This window comes from Crinia signifera, chromosome 1 (genome assembly GCF_055691185.1).
Source record: "Crinia signifera chromosome 1, ASM5569118v1, whole genome shotgun sequence".
Classification (NCBI taxonomy): Eukaryota; Metazoa; Chordata; class Amphibia; order Anura; family Myobatrachidae; genus Crinia; species Crinia signifera.
This window is the reverse complement of record NC_139217.1, coordinates 374280823-374299599: the sequence shown is the minus strand read 5'-3', so window position 1 is coordinate 374299599 and position 18777 is coordinate 374280823. Positions and strand designations below refer to the sequence as shown.

General features: G+C 44.8%; 1 protein-coding gene across 7 annotated transcripts in view; it reads right to left on the bottom strand.

Annotated features, from left to right (window-relative positions):
* KDM2B (lysine demethylase 2B) overlaps positions 1-18777 on the bottom strand; it is a 139384-nt gene that overhangs the window by 92145 nt on the left and 28462 nt on the right. For all 7 annotated transcript variants that reach the window (XM_083151348.1, XM_083151349.1, XM_083151351.1 and 4 more), the window contains 2 exons: positions 5753-5931; positions 2538-2644 (listed from right to left, as the gene is read on the bottom strand). In XM_083151348.1, the coding sequence (XP_083007474.1) occupies positions 2538-2644; positions 5753-5931 (286 nt within the window). The remainder of the gene's footprint in view (positions 1-2537; positions 2645-5752; positions 5932-18777) is intronic.

Genomic DNA, 18777 nt, shown 5'->3' with positions numbered 1-18777 from the left:
TATATATATATATATATATATATATATATATATATATATATATATATATATATATATCAGTGTGAATATATGACACCGTGACTGGGTTATGTTTTTATAAATTGTGTGTACAGTACTGTACAGAAATGCTCAGCAGCCAGGCAGCACTGACTGGAGCCAGGACAGCGGATTGCTGGGTGGGCGGGTGGCTTGGACTGGGGCAGGTGGCGGTTCCTCCACCCGCCGGAGATTGCCGTGTGTGCCCGGCTGGTGTCAGTCCAGCACACCGGGAGGGAGCGGATTGCTGGGTGGGCGGGTGTCTTGGAGCGGGGCGGGCGGCGGCTCCTCCACCCGCCGGAGATTGCAGTGTGTGCCCGGCTGGTGTCAGTCCAGCACACCAGGGGGGAGCAGCTGGCGGGGGCTGGGGTGGTCGCCACACGCCGCCGGACATTGCTGCTGGATAGGGACTGCGACTGTCAGTGAGAAAGCAAGTTTATGGGCGGGCTCCAGCGGAGGGGGAGAAGGGGGATTTGGGAAATCACTCACCCCTTGTTGATCGCTGCAGGCAGCTTCCAGCTCCTTCCTCCGGCTCTCCTCTGCGGTAGCTTCCTTCCTGCTGCTGCTGCTGGCCGGCTGCAGCTCACTACCGCCCTCCAGTGGCCCTAGGCAAATGCCTAAACCTGCCTAGTGGTGGCGCCGGCCCTGCCAAGACGTATTCTTAAAAGTGATTAATCAATATTTTTGTAAATGTCTGGAAAACTTGACAGGTATACAGAATATTGATAAAATTTATTAGGTCGACCCTATTGGGGTCGACATGCATTGGGTAGACACCTGAAATAGGTCAACATGGCTAATGTCGAAACAAGCATTAGGTCACCACTGGCAAGGTCGACAGTCAAAAAGTCGACATTCGTCTTTCACATTTTTGGGGCCGACAGGCGGTAATTCATGCCCGACCATCCACTAGGGCATGGAGGGAGAATAGAATAGTGTGCTGAGAGCGGCAAGGCACCATGGCTGAAGCATGGCGAGGGCAACAACTTTGACGGTGTCCATGTCCACATCCAGTAGATAATAAACGTGAAAGTCTGAAGACACCGCTTAAAATCAATTATGGGCAAATCAGAGACCTACTGATCTTCGATCACTACTTGCATCTGAGTGGGTGTAACCTGGTGTTTGTATGTAGGATAAGGGTGCTATATATGGCTGTATAGAGATTAGCGTATGTAGATTTCTGCATTTATTTCAGAGCTTTAATTGCAACTCTGAATCAGGCACATGGCGTGTAAAACACATGGCTCTAAAGAACGCAGTAATAATTTGCATGCACATGTGAGCAAACCGTTACAGAGCAACAGTTCACAGAACAAACTCACTGCTGTAGTGTCCAGCACAAACATCTTTATATATGTGCTCTTTTCTGTGTTTGGATTCAGAATTGACAGAAGACAGCAGATCATTGCACGGTATGAAGAAATAAATTGGCAAGCACACGGTATTTTTAGCAAAATGAGAATATTGGATAAAAAAGTGGAGCATCTACTTGACTTGAACAAATTGCTGATCGGTTTAGTTAAAAACTATGTGCACGCTAATTCTTTAATGAGAATTAATGGTCCACGTGAGGTTCTGTATCTCCTCCCTCCCTTCTAGGTTCAAAATACGTAAAACATCCCATGTGTAAATACCTGTAACCTTTTACCACTTTGATTATAGGTTAATTAATGCTTGTAAAATCATTAGTAACTTATCCCAATATTTTAACACCGTATATATACTGGCAAAGTATCCAACTACACTTCAATACACACCTTATAAAAAGATAGATTCCATTTACTATTAACTGCAGCAAAAGAGCCTAAAATAGTAGGTAATGTTTTATGGATCATTGATAGCAAGGACAACTGCTGTAGTCTGTTCATCGGCTGGAAAAGGATGTAGGAGGCCTCAGACAACCACTGGATATTTAAAAGTGATAATAGAAAACCAAAGGTGTGTTTGTTTCAATGTTGAAGTACTCACCCACACAACATTATTATAGCTGACTTTCCATTACACCTACACAAAGTGTCACTCCAGAATTGGATATTGAGGGGGTTATTCTTAATTGTTTTGCTTCTGCGCATTTGCAGACGCAGGGTGCGATCAGCCACGGCAAACTACATGTTCGTCATCCCGCTCGCACCTAGCAGTGCGGGCGGGGAGCATAGCCCATGGGAATGACCAGCGTTTCATGGCCATTCCCAGGGAAATCCGCCCAGATGACGTGGGTGCGGGGGACATGCAGCTGACATAAGGGGTGGGGGGGGGCACTGCGGGCGGTGTTTGGTTGCAGAATAAAGTTACATAGTGTTCTTTTCAACAATAACACTTTAATTAAAACACACAATGCATATATTCAGTGTACATAAATGTCCTTATTACATGCCATCATCACAACCAGATAAGAAAAATGGTCATCACAAAATGAGAGGATTAAAAGGTTTTCTATATCATAGGTTTACAGAAAACAAAAAACCCAACACCACACAGAACAAACCTAGAAGACTTACTTCTTCACTTTAGGATATTTCATTTCAGCAATCACATTTGTTGCATCCTTCTGCTTTTCCTTTAAATGCTGAGGCCACATATTATCCACCCAATCTACTGCATCAACCTACGTAAAAGTAAAAACAAACCAACCAATGAATACTCATAAAATGCGCAATTGTGCAGTGCCTTCTAAACGTCCAGCAAGTGGCAACATTCTGTACTTAGGAAATAATTACACAATACTGGAAATAACTTTATTAGACCAAAAGTACACCTAAATGAATGCATTGGTATGCAGTTAAAATGTATACACTGGGTATTATGTCGGCAAGGTCATAATATTGACATGTTCAACACTGTGCATGTTGAGTCTAAATGTTGACATAGCATTCTAGTGATACATTTAGGGGTAGTCTAAAATATGGGGGGGGGGACTAATTTTGACTGTTGACTTGCACAATGTCAACATAATGAACAAGTCTACATTGACATGTCAGCATTCAGAACAGGTCAACAGATCATACCACATCGGAACACATTTAATATTAATCAATAAAATTAATGTTTAAAAAAAAAATGCTTTATTAGTTTTACACATTATTAGACAAAATGATAAATTGCAGTAGGACAAAACTGAACAGATATTAGGGGGAAGGGAAAATAAAAATAAAGGGAGGGCACACATTGAAACAAGCGTTCATTTGCAAATTGATATTACTATAGGCGCTATAGGGGGAGGTCAAAAAGTAATCAAAATCTAGACTCTGCCATGGCCGTCATGTTTTATAGGTCCAGTATTCAGTCCAGCTAAGCCACTTGATTAATGGGTTGGAGGTCGAGGAAGAGTAACGCACTCCTGCGGTCTCATATTCGCAGTGATACTGAACCGCTTGTTCTAATTGAGGGATTGTTGGGATTCGGGTGGAGCGCCCGCACTGAGCAACTAAAAAGTTTTTGATGTGATCAGAAAATGACCCATAATATATCTGTCATTACTGGAAAGCCCTCCGTTAATCAAGTGGAAAATGGCAACTTCCGGGGTCGGAGAAATGGGGATTTTCAATACCGTTGAGATAAGTTCAAAGACCGCAGACCAGAACCTGGAAATATATGGACATTCCCAGAATATGTGGAATAGGGAGCCCACATATCCACAGTTTCGCCAACAAAGATTGGGATTAGCTGGACTGAATTTGTGCAGTAATACCAGAGTCATACACAGACGATGCAGTAGTTTATAGTATTGTTCGGTATGTGAGATACATTTAGACACTTTAAAACAAATTTGAAAGATTTGGTGCCACTCTTCCTCATTAATAGATTCCTTCAAGTCCTGTTCCCATTTTAGTAAAGAGGGAAATTTTTTGAAGCTCGACGGCACCATCAATAAACTCTACCATCAGGTGATGCCCCCACTACTACCCGCGCATGTAAACTTATTCTGAATGTACCGGGGGAGTGTGGATACAACATGGGGAGTTGGGGTTACCGTAGATAGCCAATGTCTGAGCTGAAGGAACTTGAAGAAGTCCTTATGGGAGAGGGAGAATTGGGATTGGAGTTGTGCGAACATTATTAAAGTTCCCAAGGATATAGCTTCAGCGAGTGATAAAACCCCCCGTGAGACCCATGAAGTGAAGGAGAGATTTGGTATCTGGGAGGCTATGGCCGGGAGTGACAGCTGAATACAAGGTAATGATATATCTGAGGCTAACTTTACGAGTATGTCTGACAGAAGAAACTGGCATCAATGGGCGAATATCAACCGATATGGAGAGCCACAGTCAGTGAGTGGGCAGGGGGACATTAAATTACGTTCCAAGGTTACCCACACTTTAGGGCAATCTGTCACAAACCAAGCCCCTATTTGGGAAAGATCACTAGCAATTTGGTAACTGTGCAGGTCAGGGTTAAGAGTTTACGCTGACAATAGGATCATCCTTGAGGTGATGCCAAATTTTGGACAATTTTTTTGTACTTATTTCCTAGCACGGCGCCAGTCTCATTGATTGTATGCCTTAAGTGTAAGGTACTTAAGGCATACAATCAACGCGATGGACCCGATTTTCTGTCACGTCCATCGCGGCCCATTATAATGGGCCGTGATGTGACCGACGCGATCAACGAGATTTTCCCATAGAGAATAATGTTAAATTATTTTTCAAGTCAAAATCGGGTTGATCGCGTCAATCGCAGCCCATTATAATGGGCCGCGATGTGATCAACACGATTTTACATAGGGGACAATGGGAAATGGGCCAATGTGGCGAGCCCCGCGAGGGGACGCGTATACCTGTGAAGTTATTCATGGGGCTCGCTGCGCTCGCCACGCTTCGGGCTCAGTGGCTCGCTACGCTCGCCACACTTCATACAATCAACTCCACGGCGACGTGGATAGTGGGGGTATGAAAATGTCGGAGGACGCGTACCGCTGCGCTCGCCACGCTTCGGGTTGGCATCAATAGTGGGGTGGCGTTAACATTGGGGGGGCATTTAAAACATGAGGGGGGTTTTGGGGCTTTTTACATTGAAATCAAATGTAAAATCGGGTCTCAGGGACCATTTTACATTGATTCCAATGTAAAAATCGAGTCGATCACATCGCATGCGATTTGGTTGGTATGCGATGGACGCGATTTTTCCGACCTGATGAATACAATCAAAATCGTGGGCGCCGTGCTAGGAAATAAGTACTATTTTTTTAGATCATTCCTAAATTAGCACAGGAAAATATTTTTTATATTTATAAATAATTCAAACATAAAACTATTTTTCAATTGACAAAACTATTTTTTAACGTGGCACAGAGAGCAGCACTGCCACAGAGTGTCCAAGTATTAAGGCTGTAGAGCACAGGTCTTCAACCTGTGGTCCTCCAGATGTTGTGGGACTACATGTCCCAGCATGCCCTGACAGTTTCGGCATGCTCTTATAGGAAAAAATGTGGCAATGCATGTTGGAGCATGTAGTTTCACAACATCTGGGGGACCATAGGTTGAAGACCCATGCTGTAAAGGCTTTCTGGGGAGAAACATGTAAGGATAAAGATGAGGTGGTGACCAGACCGAAAACAAATAGTTGTATAAGAAAAACAGTTTGCATACAGATATGGGGGGGGGAATAATTTGCCCTTTAACTGTGACATTATATTAAGTAGAACACATGGACAAGTAAATTTGACTTTGTAACATCTGTAAAAAAAAAAATGAAAAGTAGATGGAAATAACCATACCACAGTAGGCCGCTTAACTACTTTCTCCAGCTTGGTGTGGCTGAATTCCAGGCTGATCACATTATACAGTCTTTCCCTTTCAGTTTCTGGTGTTTCGTAGTATCGGACAAATTGTGACATACTCATGTCAGTGCCCTTCTGTGTGTTGACATCCATCACATCCACTACACGCCGACTTCCTGCAGAAGAGATACATCAAGCTCACAACAGGTCATAGCCTAAGGGAAGGCATTCAGATAGTAAAACTGACTGCTGGATTAATCACGATCCATCAGAGTGCATTTTCTTTGCCTATCAAATCAGGAATTACAAAACTAGTATCTGCAAATAAATCTTACTATAAATATATCTACTGTATCGTGTTCTCAAACAATGGAAATATTAGTTTTGCTAGGTTCTTAAACAATTACGGTATATACAAAACCTGTACATGAATCAAAATTAACTTGGCATTACATATGATAAAATCATAAGTTTGATCAAGAGTAATATCCCTATATGAAATACAGAAGATTACCGCCCCTTCGACCCGGGAGTGTCCGGAGCGGGACTCCCGGAAGTAGCAACAAGCGGGCGGTAAACTGACACACGCCTTTTCTCTGTCACGCCACCTCCTCCTCACTCCCTTATTTAAGGCAAGATGTTTGCATGAGTTTTTTGTATCGCACTTTAAAAAAAAAAAGGAGCCAAGCCTCGAAACGGACACAATCCACTTAGATTTTTTTTTTTAGTTGTCACATGTTTTACATAACAGCATCAGGTCTCCATGGCAACAGGCACCATGGGAGTTATGCAGACACATGATGACATCATGTAGCTGCACCCTCTTCTGGGGGGGGGGGGGGGGGGGCACACACACACACACACACTTTCTGCTTGCTTTTATATATAATGTCAATTAAACAAAAATGCATTTACTTAGTTAACCCCTTCCCGACATTTGACGTACATTTACGTCATGGTCGGGATGTACTTCCCGACACATGGCATAAATGTACGTCATGAATTCAAACTGTCACCGCGTCTATAGACGCGGTGAAAGAGGGACGATGTCTGCTGTCCCTGACAGCAGACATCTTCCCTCATTGCCCAGGGGGGGCAGCGATGCCCCCCGCCATTGGCGATCGCTGTGATTGGCTGTTCAATGTGAACAGCCAATTACAGCGTTTTCTGTGTACCGGCGAATAACGTTCGCCGGTGACACAGGGATCGGTGGTGATTGGTGCTGTTAAGTACAGCACCAATCACCACCGGGTGTAAGGGTGACGCTGGTGGTCACCCCACCTGCCCCCAAAGGCTGTGATTGGTCCGTCGGACCGACGGACCAATCGCAGCCATTACACCTCAAATGAGGTAACGGAGACAGCCCTGCAGCCGCCATTCCGGTCAGGAACAGCGTGCAGAGCGGTCTCCGTGCCCATCTGTGCCCTATACTTACCTGATCAGCGTTGGTGGCATCCGTGCCAGCTCCTGTGACTTCCTGGTGCTTGTGTTGCTGCTGCTGCTGCAGCAGCGTCATTGTGTCAGAAACTGTGTGATATAATTTTGTATCTGCTGCCCCCCTTTTGTGCTGATCAGTATAAACTAACTGATCAGCACCTTTTTTGGGGTGCAGGTTTTTTTTTTTATATATACCCTGTCAGGTTGCACCCACAGTTGTGTGCCTGCTGCCCCTCACATGGCATAAATGTAAATCAGTTGCAAATCTAATCAGTTGCATCACTGTTCAGCAGTTTTTTTTTTTTTGGGGGGGTGTTGTGGGGTTTTTTAAAAAAAAAATTTTACACCCACTGTGATTTTGTGGGTGTCCTGTGGCCGCAGAGCGCTGATCAGTGACGTACATCACTGATCAGCATTTTTGGCACAGGGTTGATTATTTTTTTTTTTTTTTGATCAAATTACTGTTGCCTTTGACTCATCAGCATTTTTTTTTTATTTATTTTTTTTGGACGGTGCTGTGGAGTCTTTTTTTTTTATTTTTTTTACACCCACGGTGCTTTTGTGGGTGTCCTGTGCCCGCTGAGCGCTGATCAGTGACGGACGTTACTGACCAACATCTGTGCTCAATTTTTGGCGCAGGAGTTTTTTTTTTTTCTTTTAACTTACACGTGTTAAAGCACTACATACACACTACATACCCCCCGTGTTGAAATAAAGTTTGTACCCCCCCCTACACTATACACGTGTTGAAACACTACACTTAAAAATAATAAAAATGTCCCAATCATCGCAAAGACTGTTTTCAGCGGAGGAGGCATATGCCCTTCTTGCCTCTGACACTGACACAGCCAGTGAAGTAAGCGATGAATTGGCATTTGTCTTAAGCTCCTCTTCTTCCTCTAGTGATGAGGGACCCCCTCAAAGACGCCCCCGTAGAGCAGCTGAGACCCCTCCCCCCAATGATTGATCTCGTATGGACCCCACCACAAGACAATTTTGAGCCCCAGGTTCCTGAGTTTTTGGCCAACCCAGGAATCCAATTTGATAGTACAGGCCTCAAAGAAATTGACTTTTTCAAAGTCTTTTTCTCTGATGATTTTATAAATTTAATGGTGGACCAAAGTAATTTATATGCCCAGCAGTTTATTGCCCAAAACCCCACGTCATCATTTGCTAGGTGGACCCCTGTAGATGCAGTAGAGATGATGACGTTTTGGGGTCTGGTGTTACATATAGGCATAGTTAAAAAGCCAGAAATTAGGCAATATTGGAGTACAGATGTTCTGTACAGCACCCCACTTCATCGTATGGCCATGACCCGGACTCGTTTTGAGACGATCCTTAAATTTTTGCATTACAACGATAATGCACAGTGCCCACCCAGAGATGATCCCACCTTTGACCGGCTATTCAAAGTCAGGCCGGTCATTGATCATTTCAGCGCCAAATTTGCTGAGATGTACATCCCCCAAAAATTCATTTGTGTAGACGAGTCACTTATACATTTTAAAGGAAGGGTTAAATTCCGCCAGTACCTTCCCAATAAGAGGGCAAGGTATGGCATAAAAATGTATAAGCTGTGCGAAAGTACCTCAGGGTACACCCGCAGGTTTAGGGTATATGAAGGGAAGGACACAAGAATTGAACCGCCAGAATGCCCCCCCTCCCTCGTAGGTGTTAGTGGAAAGATTGTCTGGGATTTAGTGCACCCCTTCCTGGATAAGGGTTATCACCTCTATGTGGATAACTTTTACACCAGCATCCCCCTGTTTAAGGCCCTTGGTTCAAGAGGTACAGCAGCTTGCGGTACTGTGCGCAAGAACCAAAGAGGCCTCCCAAAAACGCACGTTGCCCAATTACTGAGAAAGGGTGAAAGCAGGGCACAATCCACCGAAAATATGTTGTTGGTCAAATATAAAGACAAGAGGGATGTCCTTATACTGACAACAATTCACGGAGACAGTACCACCTCCGTCCCTGTACGAGGTACCAGTACCCACACCTCAAAACCTATTTGTATCCTAGATTACAATAAGTACATGGGCGGAGTGGATCTTTCAGATCAGGTACTGAAGCCGTACAGTGCCCTGCGGAAAACAAAAATATGGTATAAGAAGCTGGCCGTGTATATCATCCAGATGGCACTGTATAACGCTTACGTACTATTCCGTTCTACCAGCCAGACGGGGACATTTATGCACTTTCAAGAGGAAGTCATAAAGGGCCTAATATTTGGGAACCAGCAGGCAGAGGGCCCCAGTACTTCTAGTACTGGCCCCAGTACTTCTAGTACTGGCCCCCGTATTGGATCAGGGCAGCATTTTCCTAACGAAATCCCCTCCACTGGAAAAAAGGACAGGACACAAAAAAGGTGCAAAGTTTGCTATAAAAAGGGAATACGAAAGCAAACGGTACTCTTTACTAATGCCCCTTTCCCACTGCAGGCTTTACACGGTAAAATGCCGTTTTTTTAGCCTTTTTAAACGGCTAGAGCTGCAGTGGGAAAGCTCCAGGTTGCTTTACACGGGTAACAAATACCGGTATTTGTTAACCGGGTAAAAAGCAGTGTTTTTACCGTGTAAGAGCCGTTTTTTCGGCAGTGGGAAAGGGGTAGCCCTTTACCCGTTAAAAAAAAAACCGGCATGGGGTCCCCCCCCACTGCCGTAACCAGCACCAGGCTGAAGGAGCCGGGGCTGGTATTAAAAAAAAAAATCAGGAAACCCGACAAATAGGGGGTTCCCTGATTTTTTACAACCAGCCCCAGGCTCCAGGTCCGGGGCTGGTTCCCAAAATACGGGGGACAAAATGACTAGGGGTCCCCCGTATTTTAAGAACCAGCCCCAGGCACAACCAGCCAGCAGGGTAATGCCACAGCCGGGGGACACTTATTATATAAGTTCCCGCGGCCAAAGCATTAACCCTACCGACCAGTCAGCCTGGCCAGGGGCCCTGGGGGAGTGGGGACCCCCCCAATAAAGGGGTCCCCCCCCTCCAGGACTTACCTGACCAGGCTGAAGCCTGGTGCTGTCCTCGATGCCCCTGGGCGGTGGGCATCGAGCTGATGGTATGGTGTAAAAAATAGAATAAAAACCATTGTCTTTTACTGGTGAACTATGAGTCCCAGCAAGCCTCCCCCGCAAGCTGGGACTTGGAGAACCACAAGTCCCAGCCTGCGGGGCATTAAAGGGCCCGCTGGGTCTTGTAGTTCCACAGTAAAAGAAAGATTTAAATAAACACACTGACACACGTGAAAAATAAAAGTTTAATACATACATAACACATACATACTGATACTTACCTATCTTGAGCCCGTAGGTAGCCCTGGTCCTGATGTCCTGGTCCGTGTCGGCGTCTGTATCCATGTCGGCATCGGCGGTCCGGAGTCCAAAGAAATCCATTTGGGAAGCTGTGGAAGGAAACCATACTCACCTGTCCCAGCGCGACGTAGTCCAGGTAAGTTCTTTGCAAAAAAACAAACCGAACACCCGAACCAAGCGGACAGTTGAGAGCCGCACGGTGTTTCCATCGTGCGGCTCCGCCTCCCGAATGCCGCTATTGGCCGCCTTGCGGCCAAGGCGGCCAATAGCGGCATTCGGGAGGCGAAACCGCACGATGGAAACAAACACCGTGCGGCTCTCAGCTGTCCGCTTGGTTCGGGTGTTCGGTTTGTTTTTTTGCAAAGAACTTACCTGGACTAAAGAACTTACCTTCCACAGCTTCCCAAATGGATTTCTTCGGACTCCGGACCGCCGACGCCGTCGCCGACAGGGATGCCGACATGGATACAGACGCCGACACGGACCAGGACATCAGGACCAGGGCTACCTACGGGCTCAAGATAGGTAAGTATCAGTATGTATGTGTTATGTATGTATTAAACTTTTATTTTTCACGTGTGTCAGTGTGTTTATTTAACTCTTTCTTTTACTGTGGAACTACAAGACCCAGCGGGCCCTTTAATGCCCCGCAGGCTGGGACTTGTGGTTCTCCAAGTCCCAGCTTGCGGGGGAGGCTTGCTGGGACTCATAGTTCACCAGTAAAAGACAATGGTTTTTATTCTATTTTTTACACCATACCATCAGCTCGATTGCCCACCGCCCAGGGGCATCGAGGACAGCACCAGGCTTCAGCCTGGTCAGGTAAGTCCTGAAGGGGGGGGACCCCTTTATTGGGGGGGTCCCCACTCCCCCAGGGCCCCTGGCCAGGCTGACTGGTCGGTAGGGTTAATGCTTTGGCCGCGGGAACTTATATAATAAGTGTCCCCCGGCTGTGGCATTACCCTGCTGGCTAGTTGTGCCTGGGGCTGGTTCTTAAAATACGGGGGACCCCTAGTCATTTTGTCCCCCGTATTTTGGGAACCAGCCCCGAACCTGGAGCCTGGGGCTGGTTGTAAAAAAATCAGGGAACCCCTATTTGTCGGGTTTCCTGATTTTTTATTACCAGCCCCGGCTCTTTCAGCCTGGTGCTGGTTACGGCAGTGGGGAAGACCCCACGCCGTTTTTTTTTTTTTTTTTAATTCTCCCCCCCCCCCCCCCCTATCTTAACACTGCTTAAACGGGTTTTTAAACGGGTAAGTGTGAATGTGACAAAAACAGCTTTTAAACGGTAATTTACCGTTTAAAAGCTGCAGTGGGAAAGAGTCTTTATGGCTCTTACCCGTTTAAAAAAAACGGGTCATTACCCGTGTAGGCAGTGGGAAAGCAGCATTAGAACCGCGCCCACGATTTTGATCGTGGGCATCGTTAGTAAAAAATCTCGGGCATCTCGGGCATTGAATGCACTAAAAAATCGGGTGCGATGCGACCGACGAGATGCCCGAGATTTCCCATAGGGAACAATGTTAAATGTCTCAATTGACCCAATTTTCCTGTTCAATGCCTCAATTGACCCGATTTTTCCATAGGAAACAATGTTAAATGGGCCACAGAGGCCAAATAGGCACCCTGAAGTGTATAATGGCCACCCGAATTGTTAACGCCACCCCACGATCAACGTCAACCCGAAGCGTGGCGAGCCCGCGAGGGGCGGCGGTACGCGTCCTACGACCTTTTCATACCCCCACTATCCACGTCGGCGTGGAGTTGAGAATAGAAAGTGTGGCGAGCGCAGCGAGCCACCGAGCCCGAATCGTGGCGAGCGCAGCGAGCCCCGCGAGGGGACGCGGACAGCTGTGAAGCCCGCGGGGGGACGCGGATACCTGTGAAGGTATCCGCGTCCCCTCGCAGGGCTCGCTGCGCTTCGGGCTCGCCACACTTTCTATTCTCAACTCCACGCCGACGTGGATAGTGGGGGTATGAAAAGGTCGTAGGACACGTACCGCTGCGCTCGCCACGCTTCGGGTTGACGTTGATCGTGGGGTGGCGTTAACAATTCGGGTGGCTTTTATACACTTCAGGGTGCCTATTTGGCCTCTGTGGCCCATTTAACATTGTTTCCTATGGAAAAATTGGGTCAATTGAGGCATTGAACAGGAAAATCGGGTCAATTGAGACATTTAACATTGTTCCCTATGGGAAATCTCGGGCATCTCGTCGGTGGCATCGCACCCGATTTTTTAGTGCATTCAATGCCGGAGATGGCCGCCCTTCTAAGTAAAGAGTACCAAGCAAACTATTTTCCACTGTGAAACTTGCCCCGACAAACCCGGCCTATGTATGAAGGAGTGCTTTAAAATATACCACACATCTATGGATTATTAGGTTCATCATTTCACCGTGCTTCGGGGGTCTTGCTAATGCGACATAGCACCCACCATTCATTCCACCAGAATGTGTGCTGCAAAATCCAAATATCACTTCCCTTCTGAGTCCTGCCATGCACCCAAATGGTATTTTTTGGTCACATATGAGGCATTGCCGTACTCGGGAGAAATTGGGGCACAGATTTTGAGGTGCTTTGTCTCCTTCATTCCTTGTGAAAATGAAAAATTTTGAGCCAGAACTGCATTTTTGTGTAAAAAATGTAATTTTTCATTTTCACAGCCCAGTTGTACCAAAATTGGTGAAACCCCTGGGGGTTTGAAATGTACACTATACCCCTAGATGAATTCCCTGAGGGGTGTAGTTTGCAAAATGGGGTCACTTGTGGGGGGGTTCCTAACTTTTAGCATCTTATGGTGCCTAGAAACCTACATGGTGCCTAAAAAATAATCTCATAAAAAGGAGGCTCCAAAATCAAGTAGGTGCTCCTTCTATTATGAAGCCTGTGGTTTGGTCAACGTGCACACTAGGGCCACATATAGGATATTTATGAAAACAAAAGAATTGGGGGAATCAATTTTTAGTCACATTTCTCTAGTAAAATCTACTGTGTTCCTTAGAAAAATGTATTAAAATTGAAAATCTGCAAAAAAAAATGAAATTTTGAAATTTCACCTACACTTTGTTTTAATTCCTGTGAAACACCTAAAGGGTTAACAAACTTCCAAAATGCTGTTTTGAATACTGTGAGGGGTGCAGTTTTTGAAATGGCATCATTTATGGGGGTGTCTCACATACAAGTCCCTCAAAGTCACATCAGAACTGAACTGGTCCCTAAAGTCACATCAGAACTGAACTGGTCCCTATAAAAATCAGTGTTTGAAATTTTCTTGAAAATTTGAGAATTTGCTATTCATATTTTAAGCCTCCTAGTGTCCAAAAAAATTAAAAGGAGGTTGAAATAATGATGGAAACATAAAGTATACATATGGTCTGTTAGTTATTAACTATTTTGAGTGGTATGATTATTTGTCTCACAAGCAGAAAATTTAACATTTTGCTAAATTTTCAATTTTTTTACGACATTTTGGTATTTTTCACCAAAAAACACAGACTGTATCGACCAAAATTTACCACTTACTTGAAGTACAATGTGTCACGAGAAAACAATCTCAAAATCACTGGGATAAGTAAAAGCAAAAAAAAGTTATCCCCACTTAAGTGATACATGTCAGATTTGAAAAAAAGGGCTCTGTCAGGAAGGCAAAAACAGGCTGCGGCGGTAAGGGGTTAACTAAAAGCCCATGTGTCACATCCCCTGCATTGGGCAGCGTATGCCCTGATGTGGCAAATTGTTTGACATTTCCCCTGTTCTTGACAAGGGTAGGAACAGAGGAATGTCTCCTCCCCCAGGGGCAGAGCGCCGATATCATGGGCAGTACATGGGGCCTTATACTAGTTCACTCTGACAAAATCCTTCTTAGATGGACAAAACCATGTGCACTGCAGGTGGGGCAGATGTAACTTGTGCAGAGAGAATTAGATTTGGGTGAGGTTTTACTTCAAAGTGAGATCTATATTGCAGTGTAAAAATAAAGCAGTCAGTATTTACCCTGCACAGAAACAAAATAACTCACCCAAATCTAATTCTCTCTGCACATTTTACATCTGCCCCCCCTGCAGTGCATATGGTTTTGTCCATCTAAGAACGATTTTGTCAGAAAGAGTGAACCAGAATAACCCCCACGGTGAGAGATCTCCCAGTATGTCCATGATAGCTGCTGCATCAGATAAAATGCCTGTCACTCTGACCTAACCTTGTCTAAGTAGGCCATATGTAACTTGGTCACCGTTATTAGCCTGTATTCTTCCCTGACTGCGTAATAATTCTTTAAATATATATCAATCTTACCATCTTGCAAACTTTGTAAGTTATTGTATGCTGCAAGCCAATAATCACTTAGAATACAGGAGGAAAGAACTAAAATGCTTCCCGGGACTGGATGACAGATGATTATTATCATTAGGCCAACATGGTCATTATGTTAAAAGAGAACATGTCATGTTCAGCATGTCAACACTGATGTTAATGTTGACATGCTGTCCATGTCAACATTTTAAATATGTTAACAATATAACTACATTCTCTGGATTAGTAATTATTAACAGGTTTTTATAGAAAACAGCAAATTTCTTTGCGTTTGACAATTGAAAACCGTGATAAAACATACAGGGTAGTTACAGATAATCGAAATGCTAGGACGGCCCTACTTTTAATCTTACGATCTATAGCAGCTGTTGCCAAACTTTTTTCACCCCATTATTAGGCTTTTCATTTATGAGTACCCCCTCCTCTAATAAATCCTGTACTATCACTGGGGTTCACGCTACTTGTAGAACACCGGTGTCAGGGTGGGGCAGATGAACGCTGATGTCTGAGGGCAGCATGGGTGGCTCCCAGTGGATGTGGTACTTGTTTCTTAGTATGGCCACAATCGCGGGCATCGTGTACCTTAAAGTTAAGGTACACGATGCCCGCGATGGACCCGATTTCCTTTGAAATCAGGTCCATTTTGCCGGCAAAGGCAAAATCGCAGGCATCGCGTCAGTCGCGGCCATTAACATTGCAACCGACGCGATGCCCGCGATTTTGCCATAAGCCTCAATGTTAAAATATTTTTTAACATTGAAATCGGGAGCATCGCGTCGGTCTTGTGCCATTATAATGGCACAAGATGAGATGGACTTGATTAAGTCCATCTCACATAGGAAACAATGTGAAATGGGCCAATATGACCCATTTCACATTGTATATGGCCCCGTCGTCACCCCACGATTGACGCGAACCCGAAGCGTGGCGAGCGCAGCGAGCCCGCGGTGCGCGTCCTCCGACCTTTTCATTCCCCTACTATCCACGTCGGCGTGGAGTTTAGAATATAAAGTGTGGCGAGCGTAGCGAGCCGAGCCCCGCGAGGGGACGCGTATACCTGTGAAGTCATACGCATCCGCTCGCCACACTTTATATTCTCAACTCCACGCCGACGTGGATAGTAGGGGAATGAAAAGGTCGGAGGATGTGCACCGCCGCCGCTCGCCACGCTTCTGGTTCGTGTCAATCGTGGGGTGGCGTTGAGGGTGTCAAATTGGGGGTGTAGGGAATATTTTACATTGAATCCCAGGGACCCTATTCACATTTGATTCAATTAAAAAATCGCGTCGATCGCATCAACGCAATTTTTCCTACACGACCACCCCGATGGAAATCGGGGTGGCCGTGCTAGGAAACAAGTACCGTGGATTTCTGTTCAAGCAAAGCAAAAGGAGACGCTGCAGATGGATCCAGAAGTGACACAACGCAGTTAGTCTCCATGGCAACAGTAGACTTTTTACACCATTGGAAGACTACTTCTACCACCATTACCAATATTTTTGATGTTCCACTAGGTTGGGAACCGCTGATCTAGGTATAACGGCCCACCAGAGGTGGGCTGTATTATACAATGTTGGAAAGGGGTCAATCATCTTATGTACCCGTAATTAGGAGGTACTTCACCATTTTTTCTGCTATTTTTTCCACATTGGTATGAAGCCCCGGTCACATGAGTTAATTCTGTAAAGCTGCAGACTCACTGGGAATTCCTCCTGCTGCCCTGAGAGAAATATTATTTTCCCTGTATTCAGACATATCTGTTACACCCATCTGCTGTAGCAAAGAAAGGGTATTATTGGTTAATTTTTTCCACCAAAGCCTTTGATACTTCCACTCTGCTCATGGCCAGCCTTTCCCATGCTGCTCTGACTTATACAGAGAACACTTATTTAGGTGCAGATTTATTAATTATCTGGTTTAGACATAATTACAATTTCTTATAGCCGGTATTGACAGCAATAGGTTATGCCCAAATGTACCAATAGGCACATGCAGGGGACAGGGGCTCCAAATGCGATCCATTCACTCCTCCTTTGGAACCAAGCGTGTGCACAGCTATTGGCGGTAATTTGTGCAAAGTGGCAAATGTCATCTGAAGACGTCATTAGCTGACAGGATCAATGTAATTCAGACACTTGTTAATTTGACAGTTTAGCAGCCCCTGTAGAAACTACGGATACCATGAAAAGAAAAACTCCACCAATATGATTTAATTAATTTATGCTAATTTTACAGCTACCTGCATCTGCACCAAAGAGCATGAGAAGTAAAAGATGTTGCTTAAGTTCTTCGGCAAGTTGCAGTTCCATTCTGATTGAGAAGGTAGCGCATTACAAAGTATAACTATTATATTGGGTATACTGATCAAAACACAGTTGCTTTGCAAGCTTCATTGCCAGTGGCTTGAAAGTGTAGAGAGGCTGTGTGGGTAACATAGGAACAGTCTGCCGTATTGCCCAACCACAGTCACTGTAGAGCAGGCATGTCCAACGTTGGCCCTCCAGATGTTGTGAAACTACACATCCCAGCATGCTTTGCCACAGTTTTGCTATTAGAGCAGTGGTTCCCAAACTGTGCGCCTAGGCTCCCTGGGGTGCCTCGGGACACTTGCAGGGGTGCCTCGGGTTAGTCGCCCAGGACCAATTCAAAATGATTTATGATCAATTATTTCTGGACAAAACCATTGCTGGTGGCTGCCAATCATAATATGTGTACAATCAGAACCAAATCTTGCCCTTTACCACATAACTGAACCTAATAAGAAGCACATATGAACACAATCTACTTCATTTTATATATATTTTTTGGGGCCTAGGGGTGCCGTGGAAAAATTCTGATACTCTAGGGTGCCGTGATTAGAAAATGATTGGGAACCCCTGTATTAGAGAATGCTAAAACTATTGCAAAGCATGCTGAGATGTATAGTTTCACAACATCTGGAGGGCCAACGTTGGACATGCCTGCTGTAGAGAATGAACTCTAAACCAAAGAGGAATAAATACATTCATTATCAATCATATGCTGCAAGGTTTGAATCAACACATATGGACCTCCATCTGCTGCACAAACATAAAGGGATCAGGTTACTGGAAATGTGATATTATCCATATAATGCATTGTGGGCCTGTTCTGGTTCAATCACAGAGGCAAATTCCTTCTCAAATGGACAAAGCCATGTGAACTGCATGTGGGCAGATTTAACATGTGCAAATAGAATTAGATTTGGGTGGGGTTTTACCTCATAGTGAGGTCTATATTGCAATGTAGAAATAACAGTCAGTATTTTCCCTGCACAGAAACAAAATAACTCACTCAAATCTAATTCCATCTGCACATGTTACATCTGCCTCCCCCCCCCCTGCAGTGCATATGGTTTTGTCCATTTGAGAAGGAATTTGCCTCAGAGTGAATCAGAATAAGGCCTTAAAAACATCCACAGATGTGAGAAAACACAAATTGCAAATATGAGTGTATTTTCACAAGTATTCAATAACACAAGAACTTTTGGACAGCAGGATAACTTTTCCTTTAGCCAGATAGCTCAATAGACAATTAAAACCATAAAATACATTACATTTTGTACTTAAAAGCAGACTAAAATGTGTTTCCTTTATTAGATCTAGAACACGTAGGTGAGTGTGCTGCTCTAAGTAAAGACTATAACCAAAAAAAAAAGGGCAAGAAGGGATGCTCTTTGCCAAATCCTACTTTTGATGCTCAGAGCCCTGTCATGCTCCGCATTAGGCTCACAAACATGCACCTTTATATACCAGCCTCAAAGCCCACTCATCCCCTTATATACTAGCCTACAGCACTAACACCCCATGACCTTGCCTTACCTTCACCACCAAAGTACTCCTCTCCAACAACTGTACGTTACTCCCTACCTGGCTCCTGTGAGTCAGGAGCCACGTGTTTTCTGACTAGGCACAGGGATTAAATAGGTTGAATATAAA